The sequence below is a fragment of the Periplaneta americana genome, chromosome 10, assembly GCF_040183065.1.
Source record: "Periplaneta americana isolate PAMFEO1 chromosome 10, P.americana_PAMFEO1_priV1, whole genome shotgun sequence".
Taxonomy (NCBI): Eukaryota; Metazoa; Arthropoda; class Insecta; order Blattodea; family Blattidae; genus Periplaneta; species Periplaneta americana.
Genome location: NC_091126.1, coordinates 2,750,040 through 2,773,447, shown reverse-complemented (window position 1 = coordinate 2,773,447; position 23,408 = coordinate 2,750,040). Strand labels below are relative to the sequence as shown.

The 23,408-nt window shown below is 35.8% G+C and overlaps 1 protein-coding gene across 11 annotated transcripts in view; it reads right to left on the bottom strand.

Moving 5' to 3' along the window:
* Nucleotides 1-23,408, bottom strand: part of LOC138707385 (sushi, von Willebrand factor type A, EGF and pentraxin domain-containing protein 1-like) — a 376,277-nt gene that overhangs the window by 325,261 nt on the left and 27,608 nt on the right. For 10 of the 11 annotated variants that reach the window (XR_011334222.1, XM_069836741.1, XM_069836728.1 and 7 more), the window contains 2 exons: nucleotides 14,331-14,516; nucleotides 8,451-8,588 (listed from right to left, as the gene is read on the bottom strand). Coding sequence is in view for 10 of the 11 variants with exons in the window: in XM_069836741.1 (XP_069692842.1) it covers nucleotides 8,451-8,588; nucleotides 14,331-14,516 (324 nt within the window). In the remaining variant the exon portion in view is untranslated. The remainder of the gene's footprint in view (nucleotides 1-8,450; nucleotides 8,589-14,330; nucleotides 14,517-23,408) is intronic. The other variant, XM_069836731.1, reaches the window with a different exon arrangement.

The window sequence follows — 23,408 nt, the reverse complement described above, 5'->3', positions numbered from 1 at the left end:
CATATGGCGCAAGTCAAATATTAAGCTACTTTATAAGGGTATGGGTGATGTGAGTAAACCCGAATCGTATAGGGTACAGCCCTTGAATCTGTGACATTTAAACTACTTATGTACCTAGCTCCTAACTCAGAGGTTAGGTGCGCTGGTAGAGCCCCTGCTACCTGAAGAGCAATTCGGTTTTCGGAAGGTTAGATCAACCCTGTTGGACATACAAGAGAAGCTACAAGCTTACAAGAAGAAATATGTAATCTTCATCTATTACACTAACGCTTTTGACACGTTGATAGAAGGAAATTAATTGGAAAACTGGAAAGCCTCATTGGATACTCTGATATGACGAGGTTAATACCTAATATTCTAACAGGCAACCAAATACAGGTCTGTGACGGAATTTCTCAATCGGACTGGATTGGCCAAACAGTAGGAGTGTTACAAGGAGACCCTTTGAGCTCGATACTTTGTAATATCCGGACATGATGTTCCACCAAAGTCAAGGAGGAAGTAAAGAACCTAAATGTGTACATAAACGCAGACGATATGGCCCTAGCCTCCAATAACATAAGGGATCTGCAGAAAGGAATGGATCTCATTACCCAATGGGCAGATGAAAACGAACTAGTAGTGAATGTATTGAAGACTGAACTAATGGTTTTTAAGAGAGGACGATGACTGAGTAAAGATGATTACATCATCTGTGGAGGACATACGCTGATGCCAAAATGACAATTTAAGTACCTAGGGATTAGAATGCTAGTAACTGATGCAACCTTGTAAGTCCATCTAAAGGAAAGACTTGCAGCCTCAATCAGAAGCATAACTGACATCAGACATCTACAAAGAATGTCAATAAATACGGCTATGGAACTCTTTTGGGTTAAAGTACTACCTTCACTCATATATAGGTTAGAAGTCATATGGGAATACCTATGACGCAGACAGCTACAAGAGCTCGAAAGCCTGAAACCAAGGTACGTGAAAAGGGTGCTCGAAGTTTCAAAATTCGCTCTATCAAGATATGCATATGTCTTAGCTATAGAAACTTTCTTGGTTGAAGGCTTGTGCCTGCAAATGCTCCTGCCATCTACACCAGCATGTGAGGAACTGCTACTAGAACTCCAAATGAGAGGGCCTCCATAAGTGAAAGCTTCTACAATACTGGTGTCACGTAAATAAGGAATGGATGCAAGCAGAGTATGAAATGAGGCACATAGTGACGTGCTTTGCGATCCATGGTTTGCACCATCGCTTCTGCACCAGGAAGTCTGCCACAAGTGTATATGTGTACTGTGTAGTGAACAGTGTGATACTTACCATGCCTTGGAATGTAACAAGAGATCAGTATTGCTGATTCAGTTTTGTACAGACTAGTTTCATATAGACATTCTTCCCAGTGTACTGTGTAGTAAACAGTGTGACATTTAGTGTATCTGTGACTCAACTTTCCAGACTAGAGTCAATTGGACTTTTGCCCATTGGGCGCTTTACATATTATTATTATTATTATTATTATTATTATTATTATTATTATTATTATTATTATTATTACTATTACTATTACTATTACTATTATTATTATTATTATTATTATTATTATTATTATTATTATTACCTCCAAATCAGTGTTTTGACATTAAAAAGAACAAAGAACAGCAAAGATTAATCATTAAAAAGGTATGGACAATACGTGAGTCCTGAACTTGAAAACAAAAATTTCAACATAAAAATGGTATTCGGTTCATAAATCATACTGACTGAAGTAACACAGGCGCACATTATGAAATTACTGTTATTAATTAAGTGTTCAATTTCTTTACAGAGAATGCCTTGAAGTTGATTTTCTTCAGACATGCCAACTCTCTGCTACAGGTCGTAATACGTAATATTTTCCCTTTCGCAGAATTAGCAGGAGATTTGAATACTGAGGCAAGTGACTGGAAAATTTGTGTTAAATTGTGGTCTGTGGATAGATGAACATGGGGCCCCGGGCAACTGTCCACACTGCTGGGTATGCCATTGTTCGCTGATACACGCCCTGTTCTCCAGTTCACTGCTGCTGTGTCATTGTTTTGTAAGCAATTTCTCTCGTTGTGCACTCAATAGGCTTCTTTTAGTTTTTTAATGCTGCTAATATTTAACTTAAAAAACTGAATTACAAAAAATTGTATTTAACAATCATACTAAAATAACTTAGTAAACATTTAATGAAAGACAGTTTTTCAAGCTTTTAGAATAATTTTCCAAAAAAATTCTAACATTAATGTCCTTAGAAATACGATGCTTTAAATGTTGTATTGTGCATTATTTTCAACTAATTTTAACACGCAATATTTTTTAAACATATGATAGAGTTAATAAAAATTATAAACACGATCAGTCAAACGAAAGTCAAAATTTGTTCCATTTTGTACGATTTAACATGGAATGACTCATGTTAATATTACCTCTAATATCTATTTTTAAATCACCATACACATATAAATGTAGCTTCTCAACATTCCAAATATTGATTACAATGCATCATAACTACAGCCCGGAATTTTAGGTGCTAAAAGTTAAGAATGACACTGAGTATAGATGAGTACATGTGGTGGCCATAAGGAGGGTTTTAAGCCCAGTTCACAAGAGTTCGATATGTAATAATAAACAACAGAGTCACAATGGCTGGATAATGGATCTTGCAAAACATGCGTTAATTTGTAAGTGGTGGTTAAGAGGATAAAAGACCTCTAACGGTAAAAAAGGGAAAATACTGAATGACAAGAATGACATCTCAAAGAAGTGAAGAACAATATTAACTTTTAGCAACTAAAATTCTGGGCTCTAATCACGTCAGGATTAGTTTTAGTTGTATAATTATGTCTTATATGCAGACAACTGTACCGTTTGGCACTCAGTTCGAAAAACATAGTCAGCCACTTCATGTTTGCATGGCTGTACACAAATATCAAAATCCGACATTTTATGAAGTCACTGACTTCATTAATCCTGTTTTTTAAACTGTCATTGGTCCAGCAGCACGTGAGATTTAAGAGTATACAGTGATAGTGAGCAAGATCAAAGACAAAAAACCATCAACAAGTTTAGATTTATGCGTAAAATTGAAGGTTACACATTTTTGGACAGAAAACGAAATTATTTGATTTCATCAGAATTTGGAATGAACCAAATACGTGTTTTTCACGAAGAATGTAGGAACCACACTGACAGAACACAAGACTCCAAGTGGTCAAAGCAAGTCCTTACTGACCAACTGGAAGGAGATCACTGAAGAGACAGAACAAATCTACTGAAACAGTAGTAGAACACTTGATGATTATGATGATAGTATTATGTTTATGAATATTGGAGGACAACAGATACTAGAGTGTTTCAGGAACATGAATATTACTAAAAATGACGTTTATCAACTTTAAGCATTATATATGATTAATTGTGACTTACACATTGTCAATTTATTTCACTTTCTTTTCCTATCAGCGGGCGGCGGAGACCAACAGTGACGAAGAGGTGCCATGGGGATTCAGAATGTTCAAGTAAGGACAGGCCTATTAAGACTACTGAAGGTTAATTGCCGAAGTATTAGAAATAAACTTATTCAGTTTTGGAACTTGGTCAATGTTTATAATCCAGATGTAATAATTGGGATGGAATCATGGCTTAGCGAAGACATAAATGACTCGGAAATTTTTAGGTCGGATTATAGAGTCTTCAGAAAGAATAGAAGTGAAAAGGGAGGGGGAGTTTTCGTTTGTACTAAGATAGAAATAAGTAGCAACCTTCTCTGGATACATGAGGAAGTTGAAATATTGAATGTTCAGATAAGAAATGGGCTGGAAACCTTAGATGTAATAGCATGTTACAGACCACCCAGTGAATTAAACAATTTAACTTTGCACAAACTAAATGAATATCTTAATACAGTATCAGAAGACCGAAACGTAGTAATTGCTGGGGATCTAAACCTCCCGAAAATTAACTGGAACGGGATTTCAGGTACAAATTCAGATGCACAGATCCTTGTTAATGAATTGATCTGGCGTAAAGATTTCACGCAGGTAGTGAATGGTCCGACGCGTGACAATGCCCTCTTAGATGTTTACCTACTAAGACCTGTCTCTCTCTTTGTCAACTCTGAAAGTCTTCATAAAATAAGTGATCACAATAGCGTCTTATTAGAAATCTTCTGGGAAAACACAGTAAATCCGAGGTCAAGTCCAGTGTCTGTCTGGAACTTCAACAAAACCGATGTCCATGAATTACAAACGGTTCTACATCAAAAGCATGATGACTTTCTAAGGACTGAAGGAAATATGGAAAATCTATGGCATAAATTTAAGAGTATAATTTTCGAGGCATTAGTAAAATGTGTACCTTCTAAAATAATTAAGAAAAATCTGGACCCAGAATATTACACTAATTATATTCACTACTTAAAGAAAAAGACAAGGCGCGCATTTAGTAAACGTAAACAAAGCCATGAGCATTGGGAAAAATATGTCTAATTAATTAAGAAACTTGAGTGTGAAAAAAGGATAGCTCAGGAAAATTTTCCAGAAACCATTTTAAAAGAAGATGAAAGTAACAATTGGAGACAGTTTTATAATTATGTACGCAGGAGAAAAGGAAAAAATGAAGGAGTAGTGCTTTTACGAAATCAAAACGGAGAAAGTATAACTGATGACAAAGAAAAGGCCGACTTATTAAATTCCTATTTCATTTCGGTTTTCAATAATAATAATAATAATAATAATAATAATAATAATAATAATAATAATAATAATAATAATAATAATAATCCTGCTGATAGGAGTGGTTGTGTCACAGACCGTGAATGTGAACCAAATTCGACTTTCAAAATAACTTCCAAAGGGATTAGAGAGAGAATAACGAAATTAAAAAGTCGGAAGTCTAGAGGACCAGATAGTATCACTACAGAAATTCTTAAACTAGGTTCCGAAGCCATAATTCCATACTCAATGCGTATATTTCATGTTTCCATAAACAATGCAGCTATTCCATGTGACTGGAAATCAGCTATAGTGGTACCCATACATAAAGGTGGAAATAAATTAGATGACGGAAACTACAGACCGATTAGCCTTACATCAGTCGTATGTAAAGTCATGGAGCATTTGATATCGGATTATATTCGTCATGTTCTAAATGTGAAAGACTGGTTTTACAACCACCAGCGTGGTTTTAGGGACGGCTTCTCATGTGATAGTCAAATTACGTCGCTGGTTCAGGATCTAGCTGAAGAGGTAGACAGAGGCGGAAGAATCGATGCAGTTGTGATTGATTTTTCGAAAGCATTTGATTTGGTGCCACATGACATATTAATAGATAAGTTAAGTAGGCTAGGAATAGATAAAAGAGTGGTGCTATGGATCCAAGAATTCTTAAAAGGTAGAACCCAGAGAGTTAGAGTAGGTCATGAAATATCGGAAATTGGAAATCTAAGTTCAGGGGTGCCACAGGGCAGCGTTCTGGGTCCATTACTCTTTATAATATATGTAAATGACCTATGCCAGAATATTACATCAAATGTGAGGCTATTTGCAGATGACTGCATTATCTATAGAAAGATTAGAAATAATTCAGATGTAGATGCTATTCAAACAGACTTGAATAAAATTTATAACTGAGCGTTAATGCATAGGATGAAAATAAAAGGTTCTAAAAGTAAATCTATAACATTTTGTAAAACCCGAGAGGAAACTATTCTTAATTACGAATTCAGTGGTGTTGTAATTCCGCAAGTACAATGTTGTAAATAGCTAGGAGTGTATTTAAACTCCAAACTTTCTTGGGGAGAGCATGTTGAAAATGTTACGGGTAAAGCATGGAGGGCACTTCACGTTATTATGAGAATCTTGAAAAAGGCTAGCCCCAAATCGAGGGAAATAGCATATCTAACGTTAGTGCGACCGTTAATGGAATACGGAACTACATGTTGGGATCCCTATAGAATATATCAGATAAATTCCTTAGAAAGAATCCAGTATAGGGCAGCTAAATTTGTTAAAGGTAAAAGAGAAGATGGAAACGATACGATAAAAGAACTTAAATGGGAAACTTTGGTACACAGACGTAGGAAAACTGGAATAGCATCATTGTATAGAGCACATCTAGGTCAGAAAGCATGGGTAGACATAACGGCTCGGTTAGAAAAGCCAACGTACTATGGTAGGAACGATCATGATTTTAAAATCAAATGTAGGAAACAGAAAACGGATGTAGGTAAATTCTCATTTTTAAATAGAACTATAAATGATTGGAATGACCTACCTGCAGCGGTCTTTGAGGGCTGTCCTTCCTTAAGGAGATTCAAGAATAATTTAGAAAGTTGTGTATAAAGTGCAAATTAAAATTAAGGTGACATTTAACATTTAATTTTTTAAGGTGACATTTATTTAGCCTGACGAGTTACTTCCTTGGTTTGAATTGTAAATTATTTAAAAATAGCGTGTAAGAGGGCCTTAGACTAGAAATGCTTAGTTTAAATGTAGTTCTGTTTATAAGTATGCATAAGGGTATAATTATTTGACTTATTTGAATTGTTGTACCAGTGAAGCGAGGTGAGTCAGTGAAGTTATGGTTTTACAGTGCAGTGAATAGTTCCGATCAGTGATAATTTATAGCGTCAATGAAATGTGTTCTATAGTGTCAGTGAAATGTGTTATAGTGTGTCAGTGAAATGTGTTATAGTGTGTCAGTGAAATGTGTGCTAAAGCGTCAGTGAAATGCGTCATAGTGCCACTACAGTGAGTGAGATGAGAGTAAAGTGAAAGACTATTGAAACTTGTGTAGGGCCTATACATAATTATATAGGTTGTAATGTAAAATTAGATATTTTATTTATTTTTTATTATTATTGCGTTAAATTATATTCTGTATTCTTATTGTATTGTTGTATAAAATTGTATTGTGTATTGTAAATTTATTGTGTATTGCTTATCATTTTATTGTGTATTGTTTATATTGTGTATATCACTGCCACCAGGTGCTTGCCCACTTGCAGTGTAAATAAATACATACCACATACATAGGTGTATCCACTTACAACTTTTAATAGACAAATAAAATTATAGGGTTGAGTAGTGGCATCATAAAGCAATTTCATTCAATGTGACTCAATTACATTTTTGATATGTAATTGTAAATTTCTTCTTAAAAATAACTAATCTACTCAATCCTCTTCCCAATCCTATTACCAGATCTACAATTCCCCAGTCATAAACAGTTCTGCTTTCTTCCTACTGAACGTGTGTGCTGAATAGAGTCGCAACAAGAATCTAATAAAAATATAAGTTCCAAATTGCTACTCAAAGAACCATATGGTAGCAGTACTTCTCACATCAAACAATTTACATGCTCTGACGACTTTGGAACAAGTGAAGACTGAGGATGTTAGATATTCAAGCCTACACAAATTAAGAGTGAGTCTGCACAAAAGTGAAAGGACATTGTTCATAATGAACATTAACAATATTACGTTTTATAAATATTTATTACCACTGTCCATTTAACTTGTTGGCACTGATCTAAGGGCGAAGAAAATATTATCGAGTGCAACATTCATTGCCTGCTGCAACATGACATACAAATGAAAAATTTGCTAAGAAGATTTTACAAAGGCAAACATAAGTATTTAAAAGCATTTTATGGATGAACTGCTACTGTAGTTAATGATTCAGCAGATTTATATATTATTTTCTAATTTTTCTCGTGATTTTCAATTTCTAAGAAATGTAACAGGAAGAAATTCAAACTATTGTAAAGGTATTTAGCTACAGATAACAAAGACAACTCGGGCACTTTCCTGACACACGTATGTCGAATTTCAACATTTCTCAAACTACATCACAGGTACAAAGCAATGCAAAGAGAACTGAAGGATAATTTTCATGGCAATTTTCATTACCATTATTAATTTATGTACGTTTCGGATTCTCTTTGAAAGAAACAGACAACTACCGGTATCAACAAGTAGAGAAGAATGAAACTGAGCATGACCACAAATGCAAAATGTAGCCTAATACATATTTAAACATAATGGAATGAACATTAATTTAAATACAAGTTTTTACCACACACAGTCACTTGATTACCACGAATGATGTGATTTTATTAATGAACATAAGAAAAGATGTGCATGGACGTGATTTTCTACTCACTTAATATCTGAAATAAAATAATTCTTATGTAACATTTATAATGGGTCAATTAACAGCAGTAGTGGTGTAGGACTCACATCTGAGAGCAAAATTATGTTGTCTAATGAAATCAGTGTTAATTTCTAAATTTCTAGGCTATATTAACTATCAAATTAAATCATTATATTTATTCCTTCCATGGGAGATCATGAGAATTCTCCTATATGTTTTGTACAGTTCTTTTAGAGAGACCTTATCTACATTTTTATACTCTATTATTTAAATTTGGCTTACCATTGTCATACTTTTTCTGTCATGTGTCAGCAGGACTGCACGCCCAGTGTTACATCTTGTGGCACGTGCCATCTCCACTAATGCTTTCTTATACAACATTCTGTTATCAAACACAGAGCCACTGCGTTTGCCGAATGGCTGAAAATAGTGAACATCTCATTATTTTCCTGATTTTCTTGCAGTCTTTCTAGAAAAATTAAATGAAATGTACACAGTACGTATCTTAAATCATGTATTTAATATAATACATTTCATAGAGCGGCATTACAAATATACTGCAAGGTAATGTAAGCCACAGGGCCTGATTTATGGTGTCTCTGCTCAGGGACTCAAAATCCAGAAACATGCAAATCAAATAGACAACAACTCTGCCAACTGAGAATCAGAATTGAGGAAATAAGTAATTATGCAATAAATTATTGTTACAAAATACATTTAAAAAATCACTTTACTGTTTTATGTTTAGAGTAATAAGCTAATTGCAGAGTTTAATGTGTTCAACTTGTAAAAGTTGATTACCATGTACAATTGTGCAGTTTATTCAAATTATTATAATAGCAGGTCTAATCTTCATCTTACGATGTTTGGTGACGTATACACGTCCGTTGATGTGACATATTAATGAATTCAATATGAATTAATTCAATGTTTCTTTCAAGCCATAAGCAGTGCTGACTAGATCAGACGCTATGGACAGTACTCTATAACAGAGTCGCCAGTATGAAAGGATAATTCCAAGCCTTTGGCGTGAGACGAACTCGATAGCTCAGTGGTAGAGCACCTGACCGGAGAACAGGAAGTGCAGGTTCGATTCCCGCTCGAGGTTGTGAAATTTTTCTTTCATACCATGGCATGATTGTGACTATAATAGTATTTAAATTCATCAATAGTAGGTCTGTTTAAATAATTAATAATGAATTCAACAGTCAAACTCAACAACATCGTCAGTTCTCATTGTATTGAATGTTAAACCAAGCTCCTAGTGCTTGTGTTCCTTGCAGCTTATCTAATTTTTGTTGGTATAGGACATTATCGGTGTGTAGTGGTAGTGTTATATTGTTTTATAGGAATGTCCGTAATTAAAAATGGAATTCCCAAGTAAATTTGAGTTAGTAGCCAATAAAAGAAAATGGAAAGCTGCTACTGAAATTCAACAACAGGAAAAACAATGCTGATCATTGAGCAAATAATGTATTCGTTCATATGTTATTAGCAGTAACTCCTTTACTCACAGAGGAGACCTCCAGTTTCAAAAAGTTAAGAATGTTTTAACACAGACTAATGAAGATGTTGGCATACAGAAACAACAATCCAACACAGCTACTAATTGTGGAGAGCCAAGGTATTTTTATTATTATTATTATTTTTTTTGTATAAGCCTAAGCCAAAATTTAGGAAAAATTAACATTGCTTTCAAACTACTGAATTACTGCACTAGACGAAGTAAGGGACAGTACCGGCACTGCAACCAATGCAATCAGCTCTGACCTGTCTTGTGGCCACATGTAATCTCTTTATTTTTAATCCTTCTCCTCAAAATAGAGAATTAATACAAACTTGTGTGAAATAAATACATGGTGAAAGGAAACAGATGGCAGAATTTAAATGAAATAAGATAGACCTAGTTATCATATATGAAAAGGAGGGGCCTCAGAAAGAAAATTAAGCTCCGGGCATCTGAAATTGTAAATCAGGCCACACAATTGTCGAAAAGAGATCAACTTACACAACAAAGAAATCGGTTACATTGTATCAATAGTTTTGTTACTTCCACAGAATCTTTATGCATGGTGAAATAAATAAAAATAAGTAAAACTTTTTACTTTTAATTTCATAAAAAAGTGATCAAGAAATGGTCTTAGTAAATTACTTAGATGTGTTTACTGATACATTTCAATTAAATATTTGTTTTCCCAGCAAAGACTTAAAAGAGGGTTTACAGTGAACACAGTTGAGCCCTCTATCGGGAAAAGATTCTAACTTCTTCCCTTCTCAGATCAGGTAACCAATAGACAGTCAAAGACGAATAATGACAGAGCAAGGCTTGTTACATACATCCGCACATGAAACAGATTGCACGGATACAGAAGCTGATATGTTATGTCAGTGCCAGACAGTTTTCAAGCCAATTTTCCTAGTGTTTGTGGATTACACTGATCAGTACCAATGTCCTTTGTATGAAAATTATGTGAGATCTACTGCTGAATGTGAATATGAAAAAAAAAAAAAAAATGCTTATATCACTCAAGAGTTTTCGAGGGAGACAGACTTTTATCATTACACTTAAAATGCAAATGGGTTTCCTTGAACATAAATCTCAGGCACTAGAAACCTTAAAGGGCACGATTCCTATACCTGAATACAGAGTAAAGTTTGACAGAGGAAAGCAAGCGGGTAAAGTACTGATAACGACGCAACCTAGGTGTTATTAGCGCTGTACAATTGCCAAGCTTTCTCAAGTAGCAATATACAAAGGGATCCATGACTACACAACAAGCCTGTCACAGCATCAAGAATGAAGTAAGGTCACATGTATTGTTGTCGACAGCCATCGTAATGGTAAAGAATGCGCAAGGAGACTTACAACAATGTAGATGTGTTCTTGATAGTGGTTCCCAATGTAATTTTATGACGAAAGGATTAGCACAGGGGCTAAGATTACGCAAGTCATTGGAAAGAATTCCCACACAGGAATAAATGGAAAACCATTAACAACTACGCATTGCTATCATCCACAGCTGATATAAAGTTCTCAGTGCTTTCTAAGATCACAGGGAATATGCCTTCAGTGTATGTAAAATACAAGTCCCATCTGAAATGAAACTAGCGGATCCTACTTTCAACAAACCAGGGAAGACTGATCTACTGATAAGAGCTGAACTATTCTTCCAAATATTGCGACCAGAATCAAGAGTGGATGTAAACAACTCGCTATCAATGGAACACAAAACTAGGGTGAATATTGTCCAGTAGGATTCAAGCAACAACAGCACAAGCTATTTCGACCATCACAGTAACATCACTTCTTACTTACAACAAGGACAACTTAGAACAACAGCTACAGCGTTTCTGGAAACTAGAAGATATTCCAGAAAGAACAGTCACAACAGAAGAGGAAGAATGTGAAAAACATTTTGTAGCAACAACAACAACAACAACAAGAGATCAAACTGGAAGATTTGTGGTACAACTTCGACTCCAGATCATCAGTAGTTAGGAGAATCTTTGCAGCGGATGGAGCGACGTTTCCAAAGGCAATTGTTACTTCATGACTACTGTAAATTCATGACAGACTATGAGCAGTTAGGACACATGAGAAAAATAGATATAAAGAAAGAGGAGGAAGACAAGGAAAGTTGTCACCTTCCACATCATGCAGTTTTTAAGAACTCGGGAGAAGAGCAAAAAATTCTGGAGTGGTGTCACGTCAAATCTGCAGAAAACCCTGCAGACCTTGTTTCAAGGGGTGCAGACTCGAGGATCATACAACATTCAGATTTATGGTGGCTGCACCACGCTGGCTAATTAATTCGAACTAGTGTTCACCGGCATCACTGGAAAATTCTATGTTGGAAATGCCTGAACAAGGAACTCTGCTATGCAGCATAAAGGACATCGCAGAGCAAGAGGATATTACACTCAGATCCTGTTCGCTACACAGACTACAATGGGTTCTCTCGTATTGTCTCAGATTTGTTCAAAATTGTAGAAGAGGAGCAAAAAAGAGAACTGGTACATTGGCAAAGGAAGAATTGCTGTACACACTTAGCATGCAGGCTTTCACGGCCGGAGTCTAGTTGAAACGGAGCTTTCAGGCTAAGATGCCGTGGTCTATTGGTACAGATGTTACCAGACGTTTCATCTACTACTGCAGCAGACATCTTCAGTGGTTAGGTATCCTCGGTTGAAGTCTTCTGCTCGGGATACGTGTAGCAACTGATAATCTGACTGGTTGCTTGTCCTTATTTATAGAGCCGGGGATTGGCCTTGGTGTTCCGTTGTCGCGGCGGTCCGCACCCGTCGGATCTCTGTGGCCTTGGACTAGCTGTGGCATTGCGTTGTCGTGGAGGTCCGCACCTGCTCGATCCCAGTGGCCTTGGGCTGGTCGTAGCGTACCGTTGTCGCGGCGGTCCGCGCTCGCTGGATTGCGGTGGCCTTGGACTGTTGTTGTGTTCCATTGTCGTGGCGGACTGCACTCGCAGGATTTCGGTTTCCATCTGTCATACCGTCGCTGCGCACAGGTTTAGTACGAGTCCGTTTCAGGACAGGATGCCAGCAGTTGTTAAGTTTCAGACCCTCTTCTTTACGGTTGAAATTGTTGGAATGTTTATGGATTTCAATTGCTTCCCAGGATAGACAGGGGAAGTAATTGGACGTGTTACTGAGGATGTCTGTTTCTCGGAACTGTATGTCATGCCTCCCATCCTGAAACACATGTTCCGCCACTGCAGACTTATCCAGCTGTCCCAATCTGCAGTTCCGTTGGTGTACCGTTAATCTAGTTTTGATGCTATGTTGTGTAGTGCCTATATATACGGCACCGCAGGAGCACGGAATCCTGTATACACCTGCGGTAACCAACTTGTCTCTCTTGTCCTTTACCGATCTCAGCATGTTACGGACCTGTTTAGTCGGCAGGAAAACCGTGTCTACATCGTGCCGTTTCAATATCTTGCCGATCCGGTCCGTGACATTATGATAATAAGGGAGGAAGACCGTGCCCTTCTTCCTCTGCTGGACTAGAGTGCAGCTTTGGGATGGTCCGTTCAGGACGGAGTAGCCATGGGCTTCCAATATAAGCAGTCTTTGCAACAATCTCGTTGTCAAATTCTCAGTTACATCTGCTGTTGTTTTTTTTTTTTTTTTGGCAGTGAAGATGGAAAAGATTTTGATGCCAATTCAGGTGCGTCTGAAGCTGTAAAAACACACGGCCCCTAAAATAGAGTGAACCTATTTATTTTCTATATTTTATATCGTCCCCAAGACAAAAAGTACGAAAACGTAGACATAATTTAAAGGAGTATTAAAATAATCTTACACTTCTGAATTGTTACGGAAATGAAACATTGTGACCTACCTGGAACTTTATTAAAGACTGGATTATGCACTGCATAAAACAAATGTACAATATAAGTTGCTTTTACTATGGTATTTGAATGATCTCTCTTTATCCAGTAGCTGTTATATCGATTTTAGTTTCCATCTCAGTTTACATGTTCAGAACTTTTACCTGTTATTGTTTTTCCTAGTTTTTGTATTAAAATGGATACAAGTTTCCCACGTGAATCACTTCCAAAATCATCATGTTCACTTTCACTTTCTTCTTAGGGCAATTTCAAGAACTCAGAATGAAAACAAACATAATACCACCACAAACTAAATTGTACCGAAGAAAGCTAATATAATTAAAATACAAAGACTGTGACTGTCGCCATTTCGCGTCTGCTGTGACGCTCAAGGCATGATGACCCAGCACTTCCTAGCTAGAACTAGCAAAAGATTATTTACAAAAAGTTAGCTAATGCTAGTAGTAAATGTTAGATAGCAATTGAATATGTGTAGAAGTACCAAATTGGCCTCTTATTTTGAAGCCAGTCATTCATATCATGACAGCAATAATGGTGTTCCTATTCCTATGCAGTTTACTCACAATGACCATTGGAAAAGTGACCGAGTCTGAAAGAAATCGGTAATATGTGAAAAACTCATTCGGGCTCTTAGTTAGATTTGCTCCTGGCCAGCTAAAAACCAACTTTTCTAAAACTAGTGTAGTATTTTATATCATGCGGAATCAGGAAGTGTTAATATTAATTCAAATTACATTCTTTCAAGGGAACAACATATCAGTGAGGAATATTAACTGAAATGTGCATCACTAACCAAGTCAGTTATAAAAATATCAACCGATGAATCCTGCAGAGGAAGACAGGTTATATCCCACCAATATGCATCCACATAGTTTCGTCTATGAGACTGAAGGTATTCAAGATTTAATAGAATTCGATTTACAGCCTTCTCGTGTACATCACCACAGGTATAATAGCAATTCTTGAAGGACAATGACCCCTGAAATGAGAGAAGCTCCATTAAAAATTAATTTCAATATCTTATTTATACGCGAATGTGTACTTCACCTTCATTAAAAATTTGTGTACCTGCACAGAGTAAAAATTATATTTAAGAGTAAATCTCATTTCGAAATTGTATGACATGGTGGTAATATTAAATGTAGTGAATGCAACAAATATCTTGGCTCGATTTCCTAATGATGTCCCCACTTCTTAAAAACAGAGTTCAGTCTCAGTTTCATTTTCATTTCATTTATTATATTCAGCATTGTAGCTTTGAGAACAAGTGACGAAGTATACCAAAATATATAAAATATATAATAGACCTATTATTATTAATACCCAGGAAGTACATCAATTTAATTTACAAACATAAACAGTTCATCAATAGGACAGAATATGATTAAGGAGAAATTTGGTTAATTCTGTTCTAAACTTTTTTCCCTTGGCTGTTCAAAGCTTAAATATAATTAGGCAGTACACTGAAGATTATAATACATTAATGATGAGTTCGTTTTTTTTTTTTTGTAACAGCTGAGATTAGCAGAGTGTAGACGAATATCTGATTTGTGTCTTGTATTAAAATTATAAATATTGTGATTAGTACTAAAAGTATCTTGATTTTTAACATGAAAAATCATCATGAAAAGAATGTGCTAACAATGTAAAGTCATGTTTTCTAAATTTTTGGAAAACTTTTTACAGGATGATCTTTTATACACGAGATTATTATTACGGCTTTAGTTTGTAAAACGAATGTATACTTTACTTCAGATGAGTTAGCCAAAAATTATCCCATTCTTGATTACAGAATGAAAATTTGTAAAGTATGCCATTTAGTGGTGTCAACATCGCAAACAAAGGATAAGGATCATAATAAATAGCTGGCAGAGTTCAGTATGTTAGGTGTGTTTTTCCCAATTCAAGTGATTATACAATTACAAACCAAGAAAACTTACGCTAATAGTTGTTTTTGACACCAACTACATTTAATCTAATACCGTACTAAAGGAAAACTGTGCGCTATTAAGTGTAGCAAATTTGATTAAACTGGTTTCATCAACATAGTGTTATTTTATTTGAATTAAGTGAATAATTCTTTAACATTAACAGTGTATTAAGAGTACTTATAAGGTGGTCGTATTGTCTACTTGAAATAATCACACTTGTATCATCAGCAAGAAAGATTACCTGGACTAAATTATTTACAGTTGAGAGTAAATTTTCAATATTAAGTAGAAACAATAATGGAGCTAAAATTGATCTCCAGGTAACTCCATGTTCAATATTCTTACATTTTCAGTAACTTTGTGACTACAAACTTATTTCAGCTTTTTGTTTTCTGTTTGATAAGTAAGAGTTAAACCAACCTAATGTCTTATCTTTAATATCGTAAAACTGTATTTGTTTATGAATATAATTATTACGATCTACACAGTCAAATGCTTTAGCCAAATCACATATTTCTCCAACATGTAATTTCGAATTTAAAGATTGAGTAATTCATTCATCAACCTAAAAGCTACAGTATCTGTTGACTTTTACTTTCTAGATTATGAAACTCAAGCAACAACTTACTCATGTTTTAATTATAAAACTGAGAGCAAAACTCTAAACTATAAAAAGGGACAGATGTTAGGTTAAAGAATATGTAATATGTCTGTGTTTCATATATTGTGTACATATTTCTATGTATTATATCCATTTTATCTCATATCTACGTATTTGTATATACAGTAATATAACTATGATTTTTATTATGTCATGCACATTTAATGTAATATATGTGTTTTATGTCATATGTATATATTTTATGTACGTATCTGTATAGGGCTATAATATGTATGATTTAATTACAGCCCTAATATACCTTCGGGTAAAATAGGGTTCAATAAATTTGGAAATTCAATAAAAAAAATAAAATACGTTAAAGGAGCATATAGAACAATGTAAAGTTGCAATCTCCTTTGAGAACTACGATGAAGGGAGTGAATAATTTTATAAGAACTTCTTGTGAGTACTAGGAACATCATTTTTGAACTGTTCTTTATTCTACTGTTCCCGAAAAGTGTGCAATTTATTTTGAACATAGTCTTCTGACATTTGCATTGTGATAGCAGAATTATACAAGTTCCACAAGAATTCTCTTGGCTCAAGTCGGTCAATTAATAATTTTTCTGTCCTAACTACTGTAGTAGGGCTGGGGACGGAGCGGTTTGGTTCGGAGCAGTTATTGTGACGTCATTACTCAGTTGAACCGAGTACAATTGAGTACAAATTTGTGGCGGCAGATTTAAAATTTAGATAGATTGAGTTGATTTTAGAACGTACTTTGAAAGTGAAACCCAGCATGTTTTAAAAGCATTGTAGTAAAGCGCTTTTGCTTTGCCAATTGACGAGAAAAAAGTGCTTCTCTTCATTGCAAAATGGCGGTTGCGAATTTCATTTGCATGATTACAAATATCTGAGGAGTTATTTTCTATGAAAGGCCTATTTAACTTTCAGTGTTGTTATATGACAGACAAAATAAAATTGATAAAATGATTTATAATACTAACAGCTAATAAATTAACATGTGAGGTAAACGTTCAATGCTGCAGCTAAGTAAAAAAGAAGATAGAAAGAAATGGGCTCCATGAAGCACTGCCAAAAACACTTAAAAATAACACACAGAATTATTTACTATTACGGAAAGTGGATAAAATAATCAATAAAACGTGGAATCTTAAACTGAAGAACATAATGTTTATTTATTTTATACCATTACTAGCCTTCAATACAACAATGTTCTGTTTGGTGAAGAGTAATATTACTGATAAATTAAAGTAATTAGGTAATATAATTTGTGGAAATAAATACAAATCAAATGATGACCGATGAGGTAACACAAATCCAATAAACACAAATAGAAAAAAAGTATAATGCACTTCCTTTTTTAACATATTTTAATATTAATCAAACACTCTAATATGATGATGATGATGATGATGATAATAACAACAACAACAATACTTATGGCTATTAAGGAACCCGGAGGTTCACTGCCACCCTCACATGAACCTGCCATTGGTCCCTATCCTGAGCAAGGTTAATCCAGTTTCTATAATCATATCCCGCCTCCCTCAAATACATTTCAATATTATCCTCTCATTTAAGTCTCGACCTCCTCAAAGGTCTTATTTCCTCCGGCCTCTCAACTAACACTCTATATGCATTTCTGGATTTGCCCTTACATGCTACATGCCCTGCCTATCTCAAACGTCTGGATTTAATGTTCCTAATTATGTCAGGTGAAGAATAAAATGCATGCAGTTCTGCATTATGTAACTTTTTCCATTCTCCTGTAACTTCATCCCTTTTAGCCCCAAATATTTTCCTAAGCATCTTATTCTCAAACACCCTTAACCTCTGTTCCTCTCTCAAAGTGAGTCTCCAAGTTTCACAAGCATATAGAAGAACCGGTAATATAATTGTTTTATAAATTCTAACTTTCAGCTTTTCTGAGAGCAGACTGGATGATAAAAGCTTCTCAACCGAATAATAAAATGCATTTCCCATATTTATTCTCCATTTAATTTCCTCCCGAGTGCCATTTATATTGTTAGTGTTGCTCCAAGATATTTGAATTTTTCCAGCTCTTCAAAGAATAAATTTCCAACTTTTATATTTCCATTTCGTACAATATTCTGGTCACGAGACAATCATATATTTTGTCTTTTCGGGATTTACTTTCACACCTATCTCTTTACTTGCTTCAAGTAAAATTCCCGTGTTTTCCCAAATTTTTTGTGAATTTTCTCCTAATATAGTCAAGTCATGTGCATAAACAACAAGCATATTATTATTATTATTATTATTATTATTATTATTATTATGTTCAGTAATATGTTCAGACTGTCAGTGTTCATTAGGCCCACTTGACAGGTCATATAATAGGATGAACTCCTCTTCAATACTAGAGGCCTTTCAGCCCGCCTTGGGGATAAGGAAATAATTTGTCCTGCAGCGGAAAATATTTAAATACAGCAGTACCTACATTGTTGTCTGCTAGAATTAAGTAAAACATGTGAACTCTGTTTGAACTGACCAGTAACGGCTACGGTTAACCGAGTAACTTCAGTGCTCCGCTGCCAAGCACATAAACCGATAGAACTGAGTAACTCAACAGTTCTACTCGCTCCGTCCCCAGCTCTATACTGTAGTACTAAAAAATTTACATATTTATTAAAAGCTGAAAAAATTATAATATATTTCAATCATAACCAACACAATATTCTCTTAAACAATGTTGGCAGGGCACTAAGGAAAATTAAACAAACATATACCTATCTGTGTTGTACATTTAGTAAGTTTTCATCACGTCAAACACTGAAATATATGCAAACAATATAAAGTATTATTGGCACATATGTGTGACAACACTGTTCAAAACCATTGTAAAAGTTTCAACAAACCAATATCAAAAATGTAGCAGCTGCAACCCTGAGTGTGTATTCATTGATGATGTCATTGATGCTCCTGCACTGTAGCAGTGTGCCGATCAATAACCATCAATGAATATGATGAATGACATCTTGCACTGTTGTGTTTTCTGCTGTGTTGTTTGTAATGAGCACCATGTGAAAAAAAATAGTTAATGGCTTATGAACGAACATGCCAACAGACCAGTTATTACTACGGAGCGGATTTCTATGTAATTAAATATTATTTTTGCGTGTGATAAAACACAATTAACAAAGTTAAAAATTCCGAACATGCAGTTTCAAGTTTAAAACCCGAATTTTATTTCACATAAAAACACTTATTTTCACAAAAAATTTATGTAAATACATACTTCCAGGAAATTTATTATAAAAACATAAATCTTGGAGTTTTTTTACTTAAATAATTTTTTACAGGAACTTTTAAACATTTTAAAACTAAATCAATTATGTCACTCAGAAGTACGTTATCTTTTTAAGAATTCTTGGTAGCATCGTGTTTCTAAGCGCTGTGTGGTGTATCCGTGATCCATTTTTGTAATAGTATCGCCTCAAGTTCTGAGAACTGCTAGGCAGCGTATCAGTGTTATTATTAGAGAATAAATTAACATAGACAAGGAGGAGAGATCTTGCAACACATAATTAGGAATGTTTAATGCTGCTGAAGAGGATTTCATTCCACGCGTTGTTTGTGAAACACAACAGATAAGAGCTCGGGTATGAACATTATTTAATTTAAACAAATCTCTCACCTCTCGCTAATGTCTATCAAGTAAGGCCATATAACTTGTTGTGAATCCCTGTTATCGGGCTTCGTCGATCGATATCCTTCAAGACATACTGAAAGATGGTTATTTAAAAAACGATTTGGCTTTCCTATTAGCAAGTCTAATCTTTTTGTGTGACACCATAAAAAAACTCGAAACATCCAAAAACCTGTTTTCTGAAACAAGGAGGTGCGTGCCGAGAAAATTAAACTAGACTCGCTACCAGGTTCAGAAGTACAATTACTAAGGAACAAATTCCAGAATGTGTTTGGGAAAAACAGTGGATATAAAAAAATGTGTAAAGTTGCTCAAGTATGGAGAATGTGCCTGTAGGTGAAATTGACGGTATTTGTATTTGTGACATTCCTCTCTTTAAATATGCACGTCTGACATCCTGTGATGTGGAAAGATCATTTTCACAGTGTAAGTCGTTGTTCAGAGATAATGGGCATGCATCTGTGATGAAGAATTTGGAGATGACCTTTGTTGTTCACTGCAATTCTCGGCCAACTACTAGCACTCAAAATAAATATATTTAAATTTTTAGCACATAAAAATCTGCTCCCTAGTTATTATTACTGATGCTCTCTTTTATTTGAGCGAGACAACTGTATGAACATTTTGCAAAATCTTGCTTGTGTAGCATATATGACTCTCACAGCTGCCATAATAGCACTTGAACCGAAAGCAGTTTTTTTTCCTGTTTCGCTGTAGCATGGCATCATTGATGTCGATTGGTCTGGCGAGATTTGAAATACAGTGTGAAAACTCTGTTCACAAGCTGCTACTATTAAGAGAGAGAATGGTATAATTTGAAATTTCTTTCCTAACTGATACACATTTCATTTTTTGCATGTAAAAATATCATTACTGCATGAACTTAAATATGAGATTAGTTTCTGGAAAAAAAATTTGGATACAGTAATTCATTCAAATGGATGTATCTCAGTCAATTTTTGAAGATAAATTCAAAAGCTCTCTGACAGTTTACTCCTAAAGCACGTTATTGAAAGTGATTATAGCATAAACGATTACAATATAAGAATGCATTTTAGAAGTGTTTGAAGATATTTTTCAAATACAATACAGTAAAAAATTTCTGTTACAGGGAAATATTTCATAATAGCCTAAAGTATGTGCATTCAAATATCATGCATGTAGCATTGATAGTTCCGGAAATATGTGACTTTTTGTATGAGAATAAAACAATGAATTAGTTATGGGAAATTTCAATCGAAGTTTAAAGTCATTTAAAAACCTTGTGCACCAGAGCACGTGGCGTTAAAGCAGCCAACAAGGTCATAAATGTGCATTAAACTTTATGTAACTTTTTTTTCACACATCAATGATTAATTTAAAACACACATCTTTTTTGTTTTTGACCGTATTTAACTGTTCTTTCCCTTGAGAACCCTGTGGACCAGAGCTATAAAAATAGTGTCGCAGCAGCTGATAAGGTCATAAATGTATATTAAACTTTATGTAATATTTTTTCACACAGCAATGATTAGTTTAAAGCACACATCGTTTTGGTTTTCCACCGCATTTAACCGTCATTTTACCTTGAGAATCCTGTGCACCAGAGCTATAAAAATAGTGTCACAGCAGCTGATAAGGTCATAAATGTGCATTAAACTTTGTGTAATACAGTGAAGCCTCGACAAGACGCTCTTCAAGAAACCACATAAAAATATTGTATTAAACGAGACCGTGTATTAGCGAGAGTGGGTAATTTTTTTTTAATTTTAACACAAAGGTACGAATCAGCATAAACATTTGTTGAAGAAATTTAACCCGTACGTAATAGCATGAGGGTCTGGTAGGCCCCAAGGTTATGAATGTTTATATATAATTATTTGTGTTGGCTACACTGCACGGCGCTTCAGTACCTTCATAAAATATAATTTCCGGAATTATAAAGTGTTTGCCTCTATTATTAGGCTGTTAGTTTGCATTGTAGATTGGCTCAAAGACATTGGGGGTTTCTCAGGCCCCCATGCGACTACTAATGTAACAGTATTATATACCACACACTCCTTGTTTTCAACTAGAGTTTCACAGTTCATTCGTTTATTATTGTTGGTAAAGGCAGTAAAGTGGCTAACAATAAAATGCGTAGTATTGAAGAAGAAACAGCACATATTAGCTTATGGACTAAGTAGAGACAAGTGATGATGAAAATGGAAAATCCGATCATGACGAAGTGGATCACCCGAGTGAATCAGAACATGATTACAGAAATATGCAAATGCGCCAACTCTGAGTTTGAATGACCAAAACAAATTACGAGGTTCATCCAGAAAGTAGGTTCCAAAAGCGTCAAGAGATGGCATAACTAGTTGGATGGGAATGCACATGCATAGCAGTAGAGAGGAAATAATGCAGTCTTGTGTGGGCAGTAGTTATTGCACAGCGCAGGAGAAAATGGTGCACTGATATTGTCTCCCACCAACTGTGAGATTCTTGCAGTTATCCGATTTCTGCATGCTCAGAGCAATCTCCAGCAGAGATCCACTGCCAATTGTGCAACGTGCATGGACCAGACATTATAAGCGACAGTATGATCAGACGATTATGCAGGCAATTCACTGAAGGCCAAACCAATGTGCACGAACATAGTGGCTGACCATCCCTGGTGACGCCAGAACTGATGGAAAGTGTGCAGCAAGCAGTTTGGCAGAACAGACTCTTCACAATTTCGGAACTCTCTGGTCAATTCCCCCAGATGTCTCACTCAATGCTGCATGAAATCGTCCCCGGTGGCTTGATTTTCGGAAAGTGTGTGCAAGATGGGGCCAAAGCAGCTAACACATGAACACAAAACGAAACGTCTGGCCACAGCATTGACATTTCTCCAGCGGCACGTAGAGAAAGGTGACGATGCTGCATGAAATCGTCCCCGGTGGCTTGATTTTCGGAAAGTGTGTGCGAGATGGGGCCAAAGCAGCTTACAGATGAACACAAAACGAAATGTCTGGCCACAGCATTGACATTTCTCCAGCGGTACGCAGAGAAAGGTGACGATGCTGCATGAAATCGTCCCCGGTGGCTTGATTTTCGGAAAGTGTGTGCAAGATGGAGCCAAAGCAGCTAACAGATGAACACAAAACGAAACGTCTGGCCACAGCATTGACATTTCTCCAGCAGCAAGCAGAGAAAGGTGACGATGCTGCATGAAATCGTCCCCGGTGGCTTGATTTTCGGAAAGTGTGTGCAAGATGGGGCCAAACCAGCTAACAGATGAACATAAAACGAAACGTCTGGCCACAGCATTGACATTTCTCCAGCGGCAAGCAGAGAAAGGTGACGATGCTGCATGAAATCGTCCCCGGTGGCTTGATTTTCGGAAAGTGTGTGCAAGATGGGGCCAAAGCAGCTAACAGATGAACACAAAACGAAACGTCTGGCCACAGCATTGACATTTCTCCAGCGGCACGCAGAGAAAGGTGACGATGCTGCATGAAATCGTCCCCGGTGGCTTGATTTTCGGAAAGTGTGTGCAAGATGGGGCCAAAGCAGCTAACAGATGAACACAAAACGAAACGTCTGGCCACAGCATTGACATTTCTCCAGCGGCACGCAGAGAAAGGTGACGATGCTGCATGAAATCGTCCCCGGTGGCTTGATTTTCGGAAAGTGTGT